General features: G+C 39.3%; 1 protein-coding gene and 1 long non-coding RNA gene across 4 annotated transcripts in view; one reads left to right on the top strand and one right to left on the bottom strand.

Annotated features, from left to right (window-relative positions):
* The window catches only part of ZNF827 (zinc finger protein 827), a 134778-nt gene that overhangs the window by 99546 nt on the left and 14438 nt on the right, over positions 1-20794 (top strand). For all 3 annotated transcript variants that reach the window (XR_012835228.1, XM_075751249.1, XM_075751250.1), the window contains one exon: positions 1697-1800. Coding sequence is in view for 2 of the 3 variants with exons in the window: in XM_075751249.1 (XP_075607364.1) it covers positions 1697-1800 (104 nt within the window). In the remaining variant the exon portion in view is untranslated. The remainder of the gene's footprint in view (positions 1-1696; positions 1801-20794) is intronic.
* Positions 3171-19260, bottom strand: LOC142601677 (uncharacterized). Its single transcript, XR_012835229.1, has 3 exons — positions 18682-19260; positions 17286-17407; positions 3171-4204 (listed from the first exon to the last, which is right to left on the bottom strand). It is a non-coding gene; the product is annotated as an uncharacterized LOC142601677 (long non-coding RNA).

Genomic DNA, 20794 nt, shown 5'->3' with positions numbered 1-20794 from the left:
GTGTTTTGCTTTCAAATCATTATTAAACCAGTGAGAGGAATGTTGCAATAAATGATGCCATATTTTTATACAGCGTCAGTCTGTTTTATATTATGTCACCCCTGAGTAGGAGTGTGAGTCTTGGAAAAAGTTAAATGTTGCACATGTGGGCTGGAGCTGGTTTACTTTATCCTGATCACTTGTTTTCTTGAGTATTATGCGTTCAGCTGTCTGCACACACTGAACTATTCAGGTTTGGGGCAGTCACGCCTTACCCTTCAGCACAACCTAATGTTGACTGTGTTTATGGTTATGTTCAAACTTTTGTAGAAATACCAAAATATCCCATTAACTGTCAGTGTATGGAACAGCACAAAGTGAATAATGGCCAAAAAACCTACTAAGAAAGTAAATAATGTGATTGTCAGAAGTGTTACATGATCAAGTTAACTAACTATCAACAAATTTCCCAAAGGCAGAAGAGATCTGACTAAGGATACAAGTGACTCAGTGGAGAACACCTTGTTCCCTCTGCAGAAAAACTGTATGAAGGAAAACTTATGCAAGTGCTGTTGTTTAGATTGACACCTTGGGTATCTGGACTGGTAGGGTCAACTTGGTACTGCTGGCACATACTTTATGGGTCTGGACTACCCACTGTGCAGTGTTTTTTAAGACCTTATACTACGTTCCTTATCCTGAAAAGGTTCTTGGATTTTATTACTGAATAAGAACAGGCTGCAGAAATGAGCTGGCCTCCTGTCCTGCACCTTTAAAACACGTACTATATGCCAGCCTGTTAAGGATTCTCAATATGAGAGAGATCAGATTTAGTATAATTCTCATTTTGTTCAGAAGAAATTGATAGTTTGCATGCAAATGGAATATGCTGCCTTAGAAAATAGTTTTCCAAGAAAGACTGTCCTTTTCTATTTTGATTTTTCTGATGTACCTCTTACTGATGTCTGTCTGTACGGTAGACAAGGAGTTCTTGTTTCTGTTACAATCTTTAATTGAGCAGAAAACAAAATACTTTGACAGAAATGCCAGTTGACTATTGAAATTGACTTTTTACTGCCTGTTAATTAAAACCAAAGCATGCTATGCTTTTTGGAGTCAAGTAGCTGATAATTTTTGCAGTTAATACTCTTTGGGAAGTAACCATTCAGTTAGCTTAGATAAATTATTTCCTGCTTTAAAAATCAAACTCATGGAGTTATTTCATTTATGGAATGTCATGTCAAAAGAGAACTACTCAGCATCTTAACCTAAAATTTGAAAAGTTTTGTTTTAAAAATAATTACTATATACCTCAGATTATTAAACAATAAAATTTTCCACCTTTCCCGATTGCCGTCTCCAGATATGACATTAGAATACAAATTTTTAGACAGTAGAATAGAAATTTTTGAAGCATTCATTTTAATGATGCATATTGTATTGTGATATAGCAAATCTGTGATGTTGAAATGTAGTTAAAAACCTTTTGGAAGCACTTCAGTTTTCACTCTGAGATGCAATTTTACCAAAGCATGCTTCTTCTCCACACCTTGCCTCATGGTCTGCGTATCTTTCAGCGTGACTTCTGTAAATGAAACAGGGCTTTTAACAAGATGGTATCTGTTACAATATTAAGATGCTAGGGTCAAAAATAATACTTACTTCTTTTGTTAAATGCTATTTTGTTTACAAAAAGACATCTTATTTTTTCGTATAGCCCTTTCTTTTCTGAAGACACATTTAGACAATCACCGTTCACTTCCAACTCAAAAGATATCCTGCCTACTGAAACTGCTCTTCATGGAAGGACGTCTGCACCAGGTCAGATACCTTTTTCTTTCATTACTTCCAGTTAATAGATCTTTTTCAATTCCTGCCACTTTAAACTCTACCACCTGACCAGTGCTCTTAAAATGTAGTTTGCTTTATCAAAAGGCAACTCTCTCCATCACAATAAGTGCTTATTATTAAGGAGAAAAAGAAAAAAGTTAAAGTGCTGAAGCATTTATATTAATTTATATTATTAGTCTTTAAACTACTATTTCCATGAATTGTACAAGAGTCTATAACAGATTAAACTCAATGGTATTAATAGACGTGGGGTTTTTGTGTACGCGTGTCTCCTATATGTAAAGAAACTTTACTGATGTTGGATTACTGTCTGCTAGTCTCCTGTTATTGGCCATTTCCATCTCTCAGAGTGCAGATGAAATGTTTGCAATACATGTATTAGAGCGGCTGAGCTTGGCAATACAATTTTCCTGCCTTTAACAATAATTTAGAAACCTTTTTGAAAGGACATAGAGTTCTTAAAATGTACTGAAAAACCTCAGTATCTCTGGGTACATTCCCACTGATCTTCTGAACTGGTTGACAGACATTTTATGTCCAGGTACAGCTTGGGTTATATTCTGCATTAAAATGGAAAATCTAGGCATGTAACAATGCTATTCAAGGTGGCACTGAACACATGCAAAAACTCAGTACATGCCTTTACTGTCCTGTTGCAAAATAACTCGTTTGCTAGTTCACTGGTATCTGTTCTTAAATTAATAGCTCTGGGATTCTAAAGGTCACTAATTATGCAGCCAGCCATAGGGGGGGTTATTCACCTTTTCTTAGCAATCAATAAAGTTTTGGGCACGTTACTGCTAATTTTCAGCTATAGACTGTCATTTAATTTACAACTTAACAGACCCTTCATTTTTTTAATGCTTGAATAGTTATTTGACAGCTTGTGAAGTGGCAGATGAGGTTAAGAGCTAGATGTTGTCTAAGGGTAAATATGCATAGCAGAAAGAAGAAGAAATTTTGTAGCATAAGGACAGGGGTCTTCAGGCTAGCCTCAGCCACCCTTATGCAAGGTAGTAGTGGATTTTGTAACTCGGGGCGAGGAGAACCAGATCAGGTCTGGTGCTTTTAAGTATTAAAATGTAAACCAGGTTAGCACTTCAATCCTGGCTTTTGACCTTGGCATAACATGGAATATTCATATACCCAGATGAAAGATGAGAACTCTTAGTCTCCTCAGGCGGTGCTCAATACCTCAGAGGACATGGCCTCTAGCAGCAATACTCTTACATCATACCAAGGTGAATGTATAAGAGTTTTAATTCTCTGTAAGACTTCATTTTAAGTGAGGCCACTAAAACTGCGGATGAGTTTTGGTGACATGCTTCATCTTCTGCTTAAAAGATGTAAAGTATCTAGTTCTCAGGACGTCCTGGAGTGTTAGAATGGCTTCTGAGGTACTGGGGTTTGTATGTTTATGCTGCCTCACATTCTGCATTATGGAATACAAGTATTACCTTGATAGGTCTGTGTATTATGATACATATTGCTCTGTGATTATAAGACTGATATGTAATAGCAGGATATATACTGAAAATCAAAAAAGCTAGTTTCTGCTTCATTTTTATTTTTGGAACAACCCTATCATTCCAATATGTTGATTTTTCTCAGCTTCATACTAAATTCTTGGACCTGAAGTGCAACTTCACAGTAGCACCAGGAATGTGATTTAAATTTTTAATCAATTACAAATGTGATATTCATGTAAAAGAACAGCAGAATACCCACAGGTAGATTTCCTACTAGTTTTGGCCTTGCAGGAAGAAATAGTCTGTGTAGCGCTATGGATAGCTCAGAAGCAATTTTATCCCTGCAGAGAGTAGCATAAAGGAACAGTAACAAACCATTGTAAAGGCCAACAGGATGTAACAGAAAATGCTGTGGAAATATGTTGGTGGTGTCCCATGGATAAATGGTATGTATGCCTTCACTTGAAATACATTTTGGATATTATCTCTGAAACAAGATAGTAAGAAGTAGAGAAGAACAGCATAAAAAATGACAGGAAATTTCCAGTCCAGTGTCATCTTCAAGTCGTCAACTAAAATCCAAGCAGATTAACTGCTAACGGCCCAGAGTGTTTCATTAAGCAGTGCTGACATCCAAAAGTGTGACTCTGTGCCACTGTCAGCGCAGCTAGCAGAGTCTGATGAACAAGCGTGGGGTCTGAGCTGCTGCTCTATGCTGGTTCTCTGTGACCAGGCTTGACTCAGGCAGGTGGAGCAGCATGAGGAAGCCTTCGCTGCCAGTTGGTCTGGGTGGCCTTGGCAGAACCCCATGTATGTTGTGCTTCTTTCCAAGAGAGCACCAATATGGGTGGTTGTATCCCCAGACTCCTGCCAACTTTCTGTCTGCAGACTTCTTGGCACCCTAGCTGCAGAAGAATTGGGAAAAGTGACAGGAACATAGGACAGTAAGATATCTTATGTGTCAAATTCAATTCTTTTCTATAATAGGTAACAACATTATGTAATCTCATTCATTGTCAAGATCCATCTTAAACCTGTCGTCCTTATTTTCTGTATGAGGACACTGTTTCAGAAGCTCACCGCTTTGAAGTGCTGGGGTTCAGCCTGAATTTATTCACAGCAAGTTCTACTTTTTTTGTTTCACCAATGCTGTCCTTCAACTTTGATAATTCTTCTCCCTCATGATGTTCACCATCTGATGTGCCATCTTACAATCCCCCTAATCCTGTCTTCATTTTGGAAAAGTAAGCCAGCCAACCTCTTTTAGTCTCTTTTAGTATGATGGAGTTTCCATTCCCTGACCCACATCATAGCCTTTTTTCTGTCTCTGTTTAGGGAAATTAATTTCTGCAAATATGAGTAGTCAGACCTATATACGCTATTTTACAGGAGGTCTTACCAATGTCTTTTTCAGCGGCACGCAATCTTCTATATGTATATTGAAAATGCCCTTTGTAACTAGAACATGCTGATGGTGCTCAGTTCATTTGCTAATCAAATAGTAACATGTTTTTCTTTTCCTTTACAATTTCAGCTGGTGATTTCAGTGTGCAACAGAAATTTGTGTTCCTACTTTCTAGGCATATGACCTTGTAATTTGAATTGTTTCACTTGTTACTCTAGCTTGCAAGATTATTTCTTTAATACTCTGAAATTTCTGCCTATTGATGATATTGCTTTCATTAATGCAATGCTGGGAGGGGGTTTGTGTTGAAGCTATTAGAGAGGATTCTTAAGTACAGCTTGTCCAAAGTTGAGTCCTTGAGACTTCAGCTTAGTGGCCTCCTCAGCGCAAACCACTTTTCTTCATAACCAGTTTATAAGAAAATTGCAAGATCAGGTATTTAAGAGGAAGAGCACTCTTTGTAGGGCATTGAGTAGATAAGATCCCCAAGGAGCATGGAAGAATTAGCAAAGACTTATTAAAAGATGTGTGAGAGCAATGCACTGATCAGGGCATTTACTGGAGGAAAAAAACCCCTAAATAAATAACGACATAGCAATGGATTTGGCCTGAAATAGAGGTGAAGTAATCCTGATCAGCTGCAGTATCGCAGGCAGGAGAAGTGATTATCATTCAGCAACTTTTAAGTCTGGTACCCCAAGAAATGACAGTAAAGTCTCCAACAGCTGTCAGAAGGGGACTCAACAGCCCTGCAGAAGTCATGGTAACTCCCTCATAATCTGTGGTGAATTCTTAATATTCTGTGAAGGGAAGAAAGTAGTTTCCTATAGTATGTAGTTCAAAAATGTTGGATAGATTTGGGGAACTACTTCCCTTCCTTTTTAAGGTATTTTGTATGTTAATAACCATACAAAGTTAGTGGTAGTTACATTACACTTTTCTGTATTACTATTACTGTCAAAATAAGCTTATTTTTACTCAAAAATGCAAATAAAATAGTATTGATCAATCAAACACATGAAAATTACTGTAGTATCAAAGTCATGTATAATACAAAGTCCTATCCAAAACAATTAAATAATTTCAACTTTCCCCTACAAGAATAGCAAAATGATTTTTTTTGGCCTAGCAAAAAGGTAGGGAGAAGAAATGAAAATTTTCATTTCAAACAGTCTCTTTAAAAGGGCATTTTTATCTTCTGTTTTATAAGACTCTTCTTTTGACAGAATAGAGTTTAGTTTTATGTCAGACTATATAGTTCACTCCAGATCGCTAGATAAATTAAAAACTTGATCTTATGCTGGTGTTCCTGACCCTTAGCCAATCTTTAATGCGTTTTAATAGTTTTCCACTATCTCACTGACTCATTCTGTAAATCAAACCTGCCTTCATGAAAACTAGATGAGTGATATTCACTCTTCCTTTTCCGGTCAGTTCATTAATAGTAGTGAAGACTCGAGCCATGGGGTTTTGGGAATACTTTTTCTCAATGTGTATCTGTGTGTATTATAATAATATTTCACTATTTTCCTTCCTTATTCACCAAGGATTTGGTATTCTCCTTCATTTACATTGACAGTGCCAAATATTGAAACAATCTCATCTGTGGAGGATTAAATTAAAAAAAAAGAATAAATCCATCTTTTTGTGAAAATTTACTACTACTTGCAAAACTGTAATTTTGATTGAGCTAAGTGAATTTTGCAAGGCTAAAATAGACTTTTGGAACTGGAGAATATAGGTTTTTGGGGAGTTGTAGTCCATGAGTAGCCCTGGCTTTTTTAATTTTGTCCATTGGTGCCAGAGCTACGTTTACCGGTGTTAGTTATTTCAATGAAATAAAGCCAATAAAGCTTCTGTTCTCAAGTACCTTTTTGAAAATGCATCAGAGCCTCTTCTGTCACTGCGTCCCCACACTCCTAACTGACCTGTAAGACAACAGATAGGCCATGCTTCCTCTTCAGAAATGTCCAGAAGCCAATATTGAATCAGTAGCATAATACTTCAGTAGAAAATTGGAAACATGGTGCAAAAATTTTGGATTTTGGTAACGTCAGTTGTATTTCTATTAATGATGTCATTAGTGGCATTATCCTATATTTATGTTTATTGAACTAAGGTAATATGTGTTACAAAGATTCTCATTATGTTCGGAACTATAGGACTATTCAGGAGATGTACACGATTCTCCTGTTACTGTTCATACTCACACCCTCCTCCTACTTCTTTTCTCTAAAGCAGTAATTCCACTGTAACTTTAATATACTTAAAGGGGAAGATCTGCCTGCTCCCTGGGCCTCATCTTTACACGTTCTCCAACACAACAATACTAACGTATGGCCACACTGTAAGCCAGATCAGGGGAAGGAGTGAACTAATCTTTTTTTTTTTTTTTCCCCTAGTAGCTTGTGGGAATGTTGGGATGTGAGCAGGGTGAAGGCAAGGCTGTATCTTTTGGCCATGTGCAATTTCAGCATTTGTGTGAGATTGATGTAGCTGTGAACCACACTTAATCTTGTTTACTTTCTTCTGTGACCGTGATAAATAATCAAGCTGTTCATGTTGCACAGATATCACATTCTTTAACATAAAGTATTTTGCATGTGTTTTTCTTCTTCCTAATCCCTTTTTAAAGACACTTTAAGGTCAATATACCTCTCGATGATGTAGTTTTGTGTGGCTTAAAGCATCTAGAAAGTTGATAGCAAGAGGTTTTTTGGTCCAACCTGCAGATGTGCTCACTCATATATACTGTTTTCCAGCAGTACTTGTGCTTGATTCTGGTGTCCTGTGCTCTGCATCAAACTAAACTTCTGCAATCATCTACAGCAACCAGCTCTGAATTTTGGGTCATCACTAGGTTAGTTAAGAAAGTCAGGACTTTCATAAATTGAATATGAGGTTAGAGTGAATCTGACTTTAATTTCCATTTCTTCACATGTTGCCAGTGACAGTTTTCCTTCTTGGTCTCTTTTAGCTTGCTGCCAGACTTCCTACTTTTAACTTATCTTACATTGTCCCTGAGACCACTGTAACTGCACTGCAGAAATGAAGGGACACCTTGAGGGTTTGATTTCTGTGTAGGGGACTGTTGGCACTTCTGTCACCCTGGAAAATGCCCTTAGGCTTTAGGGGACTGTGAAAGGCATAAGCCCTGATGATTTCTCCTGAAGTGATCAGCGATGAAATGTTGGCATTTAAATTGCCCTTGTATAATTTCCCAGCTATGTACTCATGGAATTAATTAGAACAATTCACACTTTCTTACGGTGTTGGTTGTTGTTTGCTTACATCTGCCAAAAAGCCTCTAACTTCACATTGTGGGTAATCCTCTTGTTTACTTGAGGAAGGCTTTCTTCACCGTCCTAAATGCTAGAATTTGTAAAGGAAAGCTAGGGGTTAAGAGCACAATTGCAAGTAATTGATTTCTAATGAATTCAGGACAGCAGAACCTGTGGATTATTACTTTTGAGAGAATCACAGAATGGTTGAGGTAGGAAGTCTAGTTCCACCCCCTTTCTTAGAGCGGAGTCAGCTTGTTGCTCAAGACTGTGTCCAGTCAGGTTTTGAATATCTCCAGGGATGGAGAATCTGTGGGTGATCTCTGGGCAACCTGTGCCAGTGTTTGACCATGCTCACAGTAAAAAAAAAAAAAAAAAAAGTGTTTTCTTATGTTCAAATGGAATTTCATAACTCTTAATTAGTGCCCTTGCTGCCTCTCCACTGGGCATCACTGAGAAGAGCCTGGGTTCATCATCTTGTTCCCCCCCATCAGGTATTTATACAGATTGGAAAAATCCCACCAAGCCTTTGCTTCTCCAGGCTGAACAGTCCTAGCTGTCTCAGACTGTCCTTGTAGGACAGATGCTCCAATCCCTTAATCATATTTGCTGGACTTCAGAATTCTTTGGAAGTCTAAAAGAATATTTCAAGACCCTGGCAGCAGTTTCTGTCCCTGTGATGAAACAGCAATTTTTATTGCCAGTATAGTTGCAGAGGGAGTGCACATGCATGTGAATTGACTTAAAGTGTGTTTTTTTCCCCTGCTTTATCCCATTATTAGTGCTTATGGTCAATTTATTTGCTTTCAGTTTTGGCCTGAGTTGTGAGCTCTGCCCACTCAGGACATTAGATACCCCCTTCAGTTTTTTGATGATGATAGTGCCTGACCCCTGTTGGCTTCCTGGCAGAGAGGAAGTGTAGAGTGACCCTTAATGCACTACACAAGGCATGCTCCATCAGGCGCTTGATCCTGTTACTCATTTCTATCTCACTATTTCTGCTTGTTGAAACGTGCTTGTTGAAAGCAGTGCTGGAGGTAGATGCTGTGCTGCTGTCATCGCTGCCTGCAGAACACAATGGTAGGTACTCATAAGCCTTGCCAAGTCTGGTTCTCTCGGTCCTCAAAAGCACCCATTTAATTTTATTCCTCTTCTGGTACCTGTCTGCAATAAGACTCAACCAGATACTCTTCTTGTCGTGTATGTGTGTACACATGTGTGTGTTTGTGTAAAAATCCGTGCAGATGCATGAAAAAGAATACTGGAGAGATCCATTTGACAAATCCAGCCTGTATGACAACTTCATAGATGGTAGAAAAATTGTTGTGACAGAGTGGCAGATTGATTTGAGTAACTGATTTTAGTTCCTTATCTCCAACATGCATTTTACTTTCATTCTTCACACAAAAAATGTCTTTTGGGTACACATTGACTGGCGTACGCTCTGTCTTTGCACTCTCTAGAAGGCTAGGGACTGTCAGCCATCGTGGTTGCTCTCTGAAGTCTGGTAGCAAGAGGCAGATAGTTGGCAAGTTGTGGAAAGTGATTCTATGAAGGTGAGATAGTTGGACTGCTATAGAAGTGGGCTGTGCTTGGCATAGTTCTCCAAAGCAAGACAGATTTTGCAGAATTTGTTCAACATAATTCAGTGCTAAACTGTGTGACAGTGGTTCTGGCTCTAGCATGTTTTTTATCTATCGCATCCTGTCTTCAGATTCCCGTGATCGTCTGCCTGGGTGCAGGTTTCTTTCGCCGTGCACCCAGCTGCCTTGACAACCGCTTTGCACTACAGTCATCGAGCAGAGGGTTCCAAATTTCTGGTTCATTTAATGGAATCATAACCAACGTGGCTGCAACTGATTACAGCATTACATTTCCCTTGCAGCTTTTTCTGCGTCTGCTGCCGCCAAACAGGTTTGCATCTAGTAGTAGTGACTATGTCCTGAGCAGCCACACGGTCTTCATAACTAACAGAGTCCCTTTCAGAACTGAAAAGGTTATTATGCAGAACAGACCAAATCAGCAAATCACCTCTTGCTCAAACAGGCATGGTGCTTTCATTGGCTAAAATAGGACAAGTGAAGTGTGCAGCATGTGCATAGTTGTACATGTGTTAATTTTTCTCAACAATCAGTATTTATTGGCCGTTCCCACAGCAACTGAGGGGAATGTGATCAGATCCTTCTGAGGAACACATGAAACTCCTGGTGAATTGGCCAGGCCCTCTCTCAATGCAACATAGGCTATAAATAGCAGGAATTTACATGAATTGTTATGGGCATACAGAGTTCACTTCTTTTCCTTGTGAAGTCACTGCACTAATTATTTTGCCAATTATTTACAGGACCTTCAAGATGAAAGGTGTTAGTTAAAATAGACAAACAGAAAGATACACGTTCAGGTCCATGTCTAATGGCTGTCTTGAAAGGCACTTGACATCTATCTGAAAATTTGTGATCCCTGTTTTATTATGGGCTGCCTCTATACAGGGTAACTTTTTTCCCTCTAATACTGCGCGGTCTTCTCATATAGGCAAAAATATTTATTTTTATTTCATTTCCCTTTTATGTTTGTCCCTCCTAAGGCAGGATCAACCTCATGGTAAAGGACAGAAGAACAAAGTAATTTCACTCAACAAATAGCTTCTGGTTTCATTCAGAATAAACCCAGACTAGACCCCATTCATTAAACCCACCAAACTAAAAGCTGTGAAGAGATACCACAAATATCAAATCCAAAGCAAAATGGCCAAAGGTAACTGTTTCATCCCACATGGAAAAATAAAACTTAGCAATTCGGGTTTTTACTCTTTCAGACAAGGCTGGGTTTGGCATCTGTTATCATTTTTTTTATGTTTTCTGAGTCTCTAATAGTTATTCAACAAAAAGTGATTTTTTGAAAAGTAAAATAATTGTTGCTATCAATATTTTTAAATAAATACGTAACACAAATGGTGGTCAAATTTCAGAAGGACTTCCTGAGCAGCTACACTCATCCAAAGTACAGAATGAGAAATGTGGGATTTTGCCTACTTTGTCTTCTGCTGGCAAGTGAATTCAGGACAACACAAGGCTGTCCAGCAAGTTCTTAGAACCTGTGTTTTGATGCAGGTGACAGAAGGCAACTTGGTGAAGAACAACCATGAAGTGATACAAAGTTTTTTAGGAAAGGAAGAAGGCAAAACAGCAAAATAACAACAGTTGGCTTCAGGAAGGACAACTGTAACCACGTGGAGATTTGTATGGAAAGAAGCCTAACAATAGTTGTTGCAGCTCCTTAAAGACACATGACCTCCTTGAGTGAGGCTCTTGGCGTTGCTTCCCACAACATGCTCATAGTATGCAGGGAAGCTAAGAGTAGGTACAGCTATAATTAAGTGGTTAAGTGTAGCTGTCAAACCCCAGGGTCCACTTGTGGTTCTGCAAGGGTCTGTGCTTGCTTTGGTATTAATCAGTCCTTGTATTAATGTTGTGGATGATGGAAGAGAAAGTGCATTTATTAAATGTCCTGGTGATGCCATGCATGGGGGGGTGCCATAAGCACTTCAGAGGACAGAATTAGAGTTCAGTCTGATCTTGAGGAACTGAAGAAACAGTCTGGAAAATAGTAGCCAGTTCAGCGAGGACAGAATTCTGTGCCTGGGGGAACGATCAGTGCCACAAAGAAAGGGGAGTGATGAATGCCCAGGCAGGGCAGCTTAAGGGAGAGATCTGGATTAGTCTTGGTCAGACACTGTATGTAAAGCTGACATTGTACGCGTTGCAGAAAGGGCAACCATCCGGCTGAGATGTTGGGAATGTTGTCTGTAAGGCATGTGTGGTAATTCTGCTCTACAGCTGGAGCCCTGAATTCAATTTTGGGCTTTGTAATCCAAGATCAACGTGGAGGACAATGTGGTGGTCAGAGGTTTAGAGAACATAAGCTGTGCGTGATTTTCTGTTTATTTAGTCTGGAGAAGAAAAGAGGGGAGACATGATAATGGTATTCAAATATGTAAAATAACAGCTTTGAGAGGAAAAGAATACACCTTGCCTATGTTCATGTGAGCAGAATAAGGAATAACAGGTTTACATGACAGCAGAGTAGATTTAAGTTAAACACCGAGTAAAACTTCCTAGCAGTGGGGTGATTTTTGCACTGGCACAACTGTCACAGGAGGCTGTGGAACCTCTGTCATGGGAGGGTTTTAAAAAAACACGTTAGACAGGCGCCTGTCGGGACTGATGGGTATATTTGGTGTGTGGCTGTTTGCCTCCGGGCAAGGGAGAGACAAGATGGCCTCCTGGGGTCCCTTCCAGCTCTAATTCTGATATAAATTCAGTAGCAAAGCTATAATGGCGACTAAATAACTTCTTGAAAGAGACTTGATAGATGAGGCTTTTGGTTTAGAAATACTTAGCATGCTGCGTTTTAGACTCTGTATTCAAAGCCATCTATAGTTTCATATCCTCTTTTGTCTTTCTTAATACCCGAATCTTTTGCAAAAGTGAACATCAGCATTGAGTCAGGCTGTTTCCTGAATATGAAACTTTTCCAAATAGAAGCTCAGCATGAAATAGAAAGGTTTTAAAATTACTTTTCTCGCTCTGCAAAAGGAATTGGAACACATCATTCCTGACATTTCTTTGAGTTACCTTGGGACTCTCCAGTTCTCACCTATCTTATCTTGTACAAGGCTGTCCTCTGTAATATTTGTCTGCCTAAGAGTAAATTAAATGCAAAATTCATCAGGCTATTTGGACAGCTAGATATTAAAAAAATAAAAATAAAAAAGACCATTGTTTAAAAACAATCTAAGCAAAGCTGAGAAGTTTTTTTTCTTCTATGGCATGATTTCAATCAGGGTACGAATTTGCTTTACTGGTTGCTGGGTGTTTTAGTTGAGTTTGGGGCAGTCGTGGTGCTGAGTAGTGCCCTGCAAATGCAACCTGAGCAGAAGGCAGGTGGGAGAGTAGCCCAGAAGGAAGGAGAGGATGGTTCGCAGGTAGATGCATGTGCTTGTCATAAGAGAGAGCGAGCAAAGGAGAGAGGCAAATCTCTTAAAAGACTGAGTTAAGGGCTTCAAGAAAATGGCAGATTCACTGCTTATCACTTGGGGAATCTGCAATAAAAGCAGTAAGAACGTGTTCTTTTACAGCAGCAACCAGGTACTGTGAAGAGTGGTGACTTTCCCTGGCAGCTTGCTGAAACGTGGAAAGTTGGATCTGGCCACGTGTTGGCAGTTACTTTCATCTGGTTTTGACTCATTTGTGTTAATTCAGTCGGCTCTGGAAGAGGGACTTAGTCTGCATTTGGGGCTTTATTTTGCATAAGGGTAGAAACCTCTTTGCATTATGGAAATTAATTAATTGTGGTTCAAAAATAACAATAGGAACAAACTATACTTTCGTAAGTTCATATGAAGTCAATGTTGTAGCACTCAAACGTTACAAGCAGTGTAAATGGTTGAGCTAAATCTGAGGGCCACCTGCTTGGGAGTGAATTAGAGCTTGTGTAAATTCTTTATCGCACGTCTTACAGTTATCATGAAGATATTTTCAGGACGATATTCTAGATTATATTGAAATAAAATATTTTGTGCAAAGCTAACATTTTTTTCTCTGACAATAGATGCAGAATTTAACGTTTATTTGCAATAGCTATTATTTCTAAACAAGCAAAAATAGAGTTACAATGATGGAGCTCTTTGCTACAGAAAGGACTGATTGTTCTCTTGGCCAACAGTGTTCAAGTAAGCTTTTAAAAACACTTTTAGGGGAGCAGTTTTCTTGGTACTTCCTATCCCTTTCTTGCAATGTCTCAACTCCCTCAGTGAAAAAAATAAACCAGTTTCCATCTAGGCCACATTGCATTACTTCATCTACAGTCATGAAAGCAAAGTGAACTCCTTCACGGTGATGCCTGTGAATGATTGAGGAACTCCTGGAGCCTGTTCAGTGAGCTACAGGGACTCTTCCATGACTACTTTTTGGCTAGTAAATTCACAGCGTAGGGCCTTACTTTGCATATGTCACAAATTTTACATTGTCCTATTTTTTCTTATTGTGTAAGGAATGAAGTTACCACCAAGACAATCTTGTTTATGTTTTATGCTAAAGCAGTACATTGGATAATATAAGTTGGGGGGAATAGAGGGTGTTCAGTGTTGTCCTCAACTTGATATCATCGTGTACGTGTTGTAAAAATAATTTTCAAGGAATGACTGCAACATAATTGCAGCTTTAGCGTTGCTTAAAAATCTCAACTCCAGCCACCTTGCAAAGAATTTACGTAGACTGATTTAAGTTTTGAACTGAGGATTTTCTCTCTTCTCGGTTGTTTCTTAGGTTTTGAGCTTAATACAGACAATAAAAGCAAATCTCAAAGCTTTATAATGCAGATGAATGTTTTCATAAACCTCACTGTTTACTCAAAAGCCTTCTGTTGTGTAAGTGATGTTAAAATAAGTGTTAGTTTTGATGCAAAGGTGGAAGGTGGGGAGCCCTTGTGTTTCTAAGTCAGTGTGTCCCTACCTGGTGTTTGCCCTGACTTGGATTTTGTTTTTCTCACCCTGCTTCAGACTGTCCGCTTTTGAGCAACGGGTTCAGTCCTAGCAGTGAAGTGGGCTTCACTGTTTTCCCATCTTCCTCTCTGGAGGCATCTTTAATGTTCATCTTTTATTTGTTTTTATTCTTTTCACAAACTCTGACATCTTTATCACTTCTCAGTGACCTTTTCAGTTGTTGCTTATGATTGTGCATTTGGAATACTTCCGTGCACAATATTAATGTTTCTTTTTGTGGATTGTGCAAGCTCTTTATTGAAATATTTCCAGCTTTCATGGTTGATGTTTTTAGAAAGACCAATTTAAGCACCATGCTACTGATACATAAAATCATATGGGTTCTATTTTCTTCCATATCAAGGATTTTAAATTATCATAACATTACTGCTTTTTAGCATACTCTGTAGTAATGTTAGATATTTGCAAAAGCATTTGAGAAAAAAATAAGAACATTAGCTGGTAAAGTTTTTTACTTAGCAAGGAGACTTTCTCTGCTTCCTCTGTGCAGTTGTTTTGTCATTCAGACTGTCTGATTATGCGCCATTTTTTCAGAACTTACAAAACAAAAAGTACACGTCCCCATCACAAGTGGAATTACGGTTCTTTTAATTGAAAAACAATTTTGCATTTTTTTTATCAGAGTATTATTAAATCCCTCTGAATAACTTCTCACACCCGACGCATGCTGTGACTGAGAGCATGGCTACATAGACCCTTCCTTTGTTACGCAGCTTTGAACACGCTAGCTTGGGCGCAGGGCTCTGCTGCCAGTGCTGGGTGGCTCCCAGGCTGGTGCAAACTCAGCTCTGGTCAGCCCACAACACATACAAGGGGACTTGGGTTTCTCTGAACAGATGCTGCTGAGCTGGCATTAGAGGGGACAGCACTTGACAGCTTTTAATAGCTACAAAAAGGCATTAAAAAAACCACCACAAAGGAGTCAGGCAAACCAGCTTGGAAATTCAGCTGAAGCTTCAGGGTTATTTTTTTTTAAAAAAAACTTTCTTTCTTTATTTTTGTGGGGAATATAGAAAATTTTTAATGCCAAAAAAGCAGTTGCTTATCTCTGGCTAATAGTGGATGAGTCTGCTCACAGTAAAAGATACATCCTAAAATAAGACCAGGCAGGTTGCTGTGATGCTGGCGGTGACAAATGAAGACTGCAGGACCACTCAGGATGACAGGTACCTTAGATAAGTCGCAAGACATATCTTACTAGGGAACTACAGTATCTACCGTTTATTTTAACTGACTTACTAGAAATAAGAATTCTGGTGCTACAAATAAAACCTTTGTGAAAGTAAGTTGGGAAGTGAGATATATAGTATTTGGAGCACTGCAATTTCATATAGCCAACATATTTCTGAGCTTGCAAGCCTTTCAAAGGCTTCCGGCAAACAAGCTTGCAGCAGAGCCTTAATTACGTATTTCACAAAAGGAATTCTCAATTTTTAAATGCAATGTGCTTGCCAGAGGTGATAGATGACCATATAAGTGGAAGGTTCCAAAGTAATAAAATGTATCTTTGATGATGGGGGCACTGCAGAAAGTAGGAAGACATTATAATAACATAGATGAATGGAGACAGGAGGAAAGAAAATTTCTTTGACTAAGTAAATGTTTTTAAAGCAGTGTTTGCATTATTGGTTGACCTGAATACCTTGATTCTGAATAAATAATTTCTTGAACGTTTTGTCTTTTAGACAAAATCGAAAGAACCTTGCAAATGGAAAAAGCTTTTGTGACACTCATATAGAGCTATACACGCTATATTTACCTCTTGGGTAAACGTGGGGTACTTGAAAGATGGCAAAGGACAGGCTAGCAGCAATCCACTTCAAGCTGTGGTAATCTAAAGTTGTCTGATGACTGTTTAATGTCCTGAGTCTTTCAGAGCAAAGTGAGGTGCCTGTTCTGAGTTGGGCCATCTCTCCCCCTCTTAGCTCTCAGTCTCACCCTGGATGGTTATTCTGTCACCAGATCCTCTAGACATCTAACTTGTTTTTTTCATCACATTTGGCTTACAAGCAGGATTGACTGAAAATAGCCTAACCACCGCTCTTTATTTTCTCCCTTCACGGGATTTCTGTTCACTTTATTTTCAGAATTACTTACCTTATTTCTTCTTGACCATCTGTGTGGTGTCAAACTGTCTGAATAACTGAAGTATAAATATGACGTACACTTCCACAAGAATGGAGAGATAACAACTGTTCACCTTCCTTGTTAAGACTCATCAGCACCTCTCACTTCCACCTCTTTAAGGAGTACTTACTGCAAAGGACAATCTATAGGAATCCTATCTGTAGGATTCCATGTGACCGTAAGGATCTGCCCTAGTGGATTTTGTTGCTTCCGAGGTCTATGGAGGTATGGAGATGAAACAGAGATGCAGGTGTTTAAGTGAGTTATAGGATGTGAGAGCAGACAGTAAACCAGCAAAGGTTATAAATACGAATTTATCTTCTTTGGATGACGCTTCAGCATACTTTGTGGTTTTTTTCTTAGCTTTGTCTTTTTTCAGTTAAAGAGCAGTTTCATTCTTTCAGTTGTTAGTATAAATTTATAAAAGTAGCCATGGCATTGAACAACAGATTAAAACTATAGTATAAAACACTTTGAAGCAGTAATTGAAAAATACGTAAGCAAAGTAAAAGAAAATAACTAATTAAAGTACCACATATCAGAGTCCAAAGCCAGTCCCTGGGAATCAGCCAGCTGCGAGGCTGATTTGGTGGCTCTAGACAGTTACTTACGTATTCAGGGCAGACTTTGTTATCTTCTTCAGTTACAGCTTCAACCAGATATGGTGTCCTCTCTCAGCATTTCTTGACAGAAGTCAGGCTAAAGGCTTTTCAGAAGGGGTGGTTAATGCACTCTCCATGTTGGTATTACCAGTTTGAGGATAAGAGGAAAAAAAAATTAATCACTAAATGTGAAAACTGAAAATACAGACATGTTTAGAATTATGCCCAACAGCTTAGGAAAGGGGTGAATAGTAACTCCCTCAAGCTGCTGGGCTTTGTTTGCCAGAAGTGAATCTATTTGGAGGGGCAAGAGGAGAGACAGACCAGTATTTCTGCAGTTGATGTCCACCTTATCCTCACCTCGGGGAAAATTCAGATGGTGACAGTCCTGGCTGTTGCTAACCCCATCTAGGATGATCAGCTTTACACAGCTACTCATTATGAAGTTGACTTGGGGTTAGTAGGGATTTTTAGGAAATCATTTAAGGAAATGATTTTTAGGAAAAATTTCTTCACTGAAAGGGTTGTGAAGCACTGGAACAGGCTGCGCAGGGAAGTGGTTGAGTCACCACCCCTGGAGGTATTTAAAAGACACGTAGATCTGGTGCTTAGGGATATGGTTTAGTAGTGGACTTGGCAGTGTTAGGTTAACGGTTGGCCTCGATGATCTTAAAGGTCTTTTCCAACCAAAACGATTCTATGATTCTATGATACCAGGTGACACAGAAGGGCAGGAAAGGTGTCCATAAAGATGTATTTCACTAAATTTAAAAGTTTTACCTTTACATAAAATTTTTAGCTCTTAAGACTTCTACGCAAAACGATTTAAAAATAATTTTATTACTAGCCTGTAATATACTGAGTCTTAATCTTTCTATTACTTTTTAATGATGTACTGGAGAACTTGGAGGCCTTCCATTTTACTACACATATTTTGTTTTAAACTCCAGAACCCATATAGAAATGCAGTCTATTACTTAATAATTTCAGTATATTTTGTCATGTATGTTTTTCCAACATATAAACAGTGGAATTTCCTGTAATGTATTCCTTTAAAGCAGAAATCTTATATCAAGTCCTTTCCCCCACCTCCCCCCCTTCATTTTAGTATAGGGATGTCATGGTCAAAGATGGATTTCTGTGGGACATCTCTCTCAACAGTGGTTTATTGTTTAACATTAGTTGGTCTCAGCCCATCCTCTTCCTGGCCACTGTAGAAGGTATTCTTAAAGGATAAAGATGCTGACTGTCTTGGTAGACTGCTTTGGCATACGCAGAGAACGCTGTTCACAAACCAGTTTGATGGTCTGAGAGTCACTGGACTTGTACTCACTTTGCAGAAAACATCATTCCCCGGCGTTAATTAGAGACAGAGCCCAAGGATTCAGTGTGGATGGTGATTCACCTGATTCTTCAGGTCACTGGTGAGGTCATTTGCTGGGTATGTTCTGGGAAGGTTTCTGGACCACTGTATGGATGCAGAGCTCCAGTTTCCAGGCTGCAGACAAAGCTGCCCAGAGGGGAAGGTGGGTGGAAGTAAGTGGTTTCCCTTGGAGCTGAGAAATCTCCCTCAAAGTGCTGAGGCTCCGGTGGCACCAGAGACCAACTCTGGTTTGTTGTGAACAAACTAAGAAGCTTGCTGAATAGAAAAAGCCCTTTGCTACAGAGAGAAGATTCAGTCGAAAGAATAAGAAGAAAGCACTGTAGTAAGGATTCCAGGAATAAATCTTTAAAGTAAATACAAGTACCTACAGTATGCTTTTTTGCACCAATGAAAAATATGCAGCTGCTTTGCAAGGGACTAGCTTTCGCCAGCTCGAGATAGTCCGAAAGCTGATATTTTTTCATCTTCCCATGAGCTTTCCAGAACTGATAGCTATAAATCCATCATGAGGAAGAGGATATTGTATTTCTTCTTCTTAAGAGATAAAAGAGGGCTGATGACTAGTGCTGAAGTGAATTGTGAAGAGACTTATTTACTTAATTGAGCCTGCTTGTTTGGTATGTGTCCCAATTAATTCATTTTTGTTGTGACTATATTGAAGCAACCTACACCCTTGTGACCTTCTTTTATAATTATTACCATATTCCTCTTTTCAAGCACTGCTTTGATTATGTACTCAAAAAGCTCTGCTAAAATATCTGTAGCATTAGTAGAGAGTCAGATTTTTCCATTGTTTTGAACTCAAGGATAGTAACAAAAAGATTCTTTCTTTATTGAAGTTCTTGGAGGTTATGGGTCCCTTACAACCCTTAGGGGATGGGGGGGTGTCTTTCTTTTTAATTTCACAAAATTACTATTTTGAATAGGCAGAACTTGTTCTCTAACTAGAAATTCTTTTAAGAAAAATGTGTTGTTGCGTGGTAGCTCTCAGAGGTGCCTCATAATTCCTCTGGTGTGCCGAATATTGTACATATTACAGGGTCGCAGGAGAAAGTAACAGCAGCTGAAGAGGGGTTGGCAAGTATGACCATCCGTAAACTTGCTGAGATTGCTATGTGGAATCTGCCCCCAATGAGGCATTGTTTTTATTATTGCTTAAATTAACTGCAGTATTTGACAGCTCTTTGCCTAAACCACAGTGGAGCCTCTGGACACCTCTCTCTGAAGGAGAGACTCTTTCAGACATGGCAGTCAAATCTGCAGTGGTAGGTGACTCTGTCAGTGAGGGGTTGCCTGTACAAGGAGGGTGTTTATTCCTCAGTGCTTCATCGGATGAAGATTTTTCTGGTTTGTGCCAACCTCCATGATAGTAACTTGCACTCAATAAGATGTTTTTGTACTCCTGTCCTCAGTTCCTCTCTTCCTGTTTACTCAAAAATCCCAGCCAAATGGTTTTCCTCCATCACGGCATGCACACATGCACTGGTGAAGCTAGTTCTGGGCAGCAATCCCACAGGCAGTGTCGGTTTAGAGAGAGGTGCTCTGCGTGTTGCGTCTTTCATTCCAGTGGAAATAGAATGGCTTTTACCAGAAGTAAGTCTTAAACCAAGCCCCCTCGCCACTGGCTGTTGTATTTGGAAACCTGTTGAGTACCCTCGCAGTTTTGTGCACCTCTCGCAACAGCGGTCCCTTCTCCTCAGGCAGCAGGATCCTTGCAGAGAGTATTTCTTTACACAAGGCTTGCTGATACTATTTCTCTTACTGAACTAAGTAGTATCACTGCTATCCCCAGTCTCCACTGACTCTCTGCTCCCCTCTGTCCAGATCAAACCTGGCCATGCTTTTAACTTCTTGAAGCACTGTGTACCTTCTTTTCTCCTCCTCATTCCTAGTCCTTTTCTCTCTACTTCCTTACAGAGTGCCGTCATGTCTCTGTGTTTTATGCTGTGTGGAGTTTCTTTTTTTGTACGGCAGACTCTCTCTGTTCCTGAAACAATTAAAACCACTTTAAAGATAACAGCTCGCTCTGGGTCTCAGTTTTTCAACGGATGGCCCTCTAAGCTGCTGGGGATTTTGATGCCCGAGGACAGCAGGTGCTGGGTAGAGCTTACCTGGGATGCCACCCACTCACTGG

This window comes from Balearica regulorum, chromosome 4 (genome assembly GCF_011004875.1).
Source record: "Balearica regulorum gibbericeps isolate bBalReg1 chromosome 4, bBalReg1.pri, whole genome shotgun sequence".
Taxonomy (NCBI): Eukaryota; Metazoa; Chordata; class Aves; order Gruiformes; family Gruidae; genus Balearica; species Balearica regulorum.
Note: the sequence above shows the minus strand (reverse complement) of the source record. Positions and strands in the feature narration are given on the sequence as shown.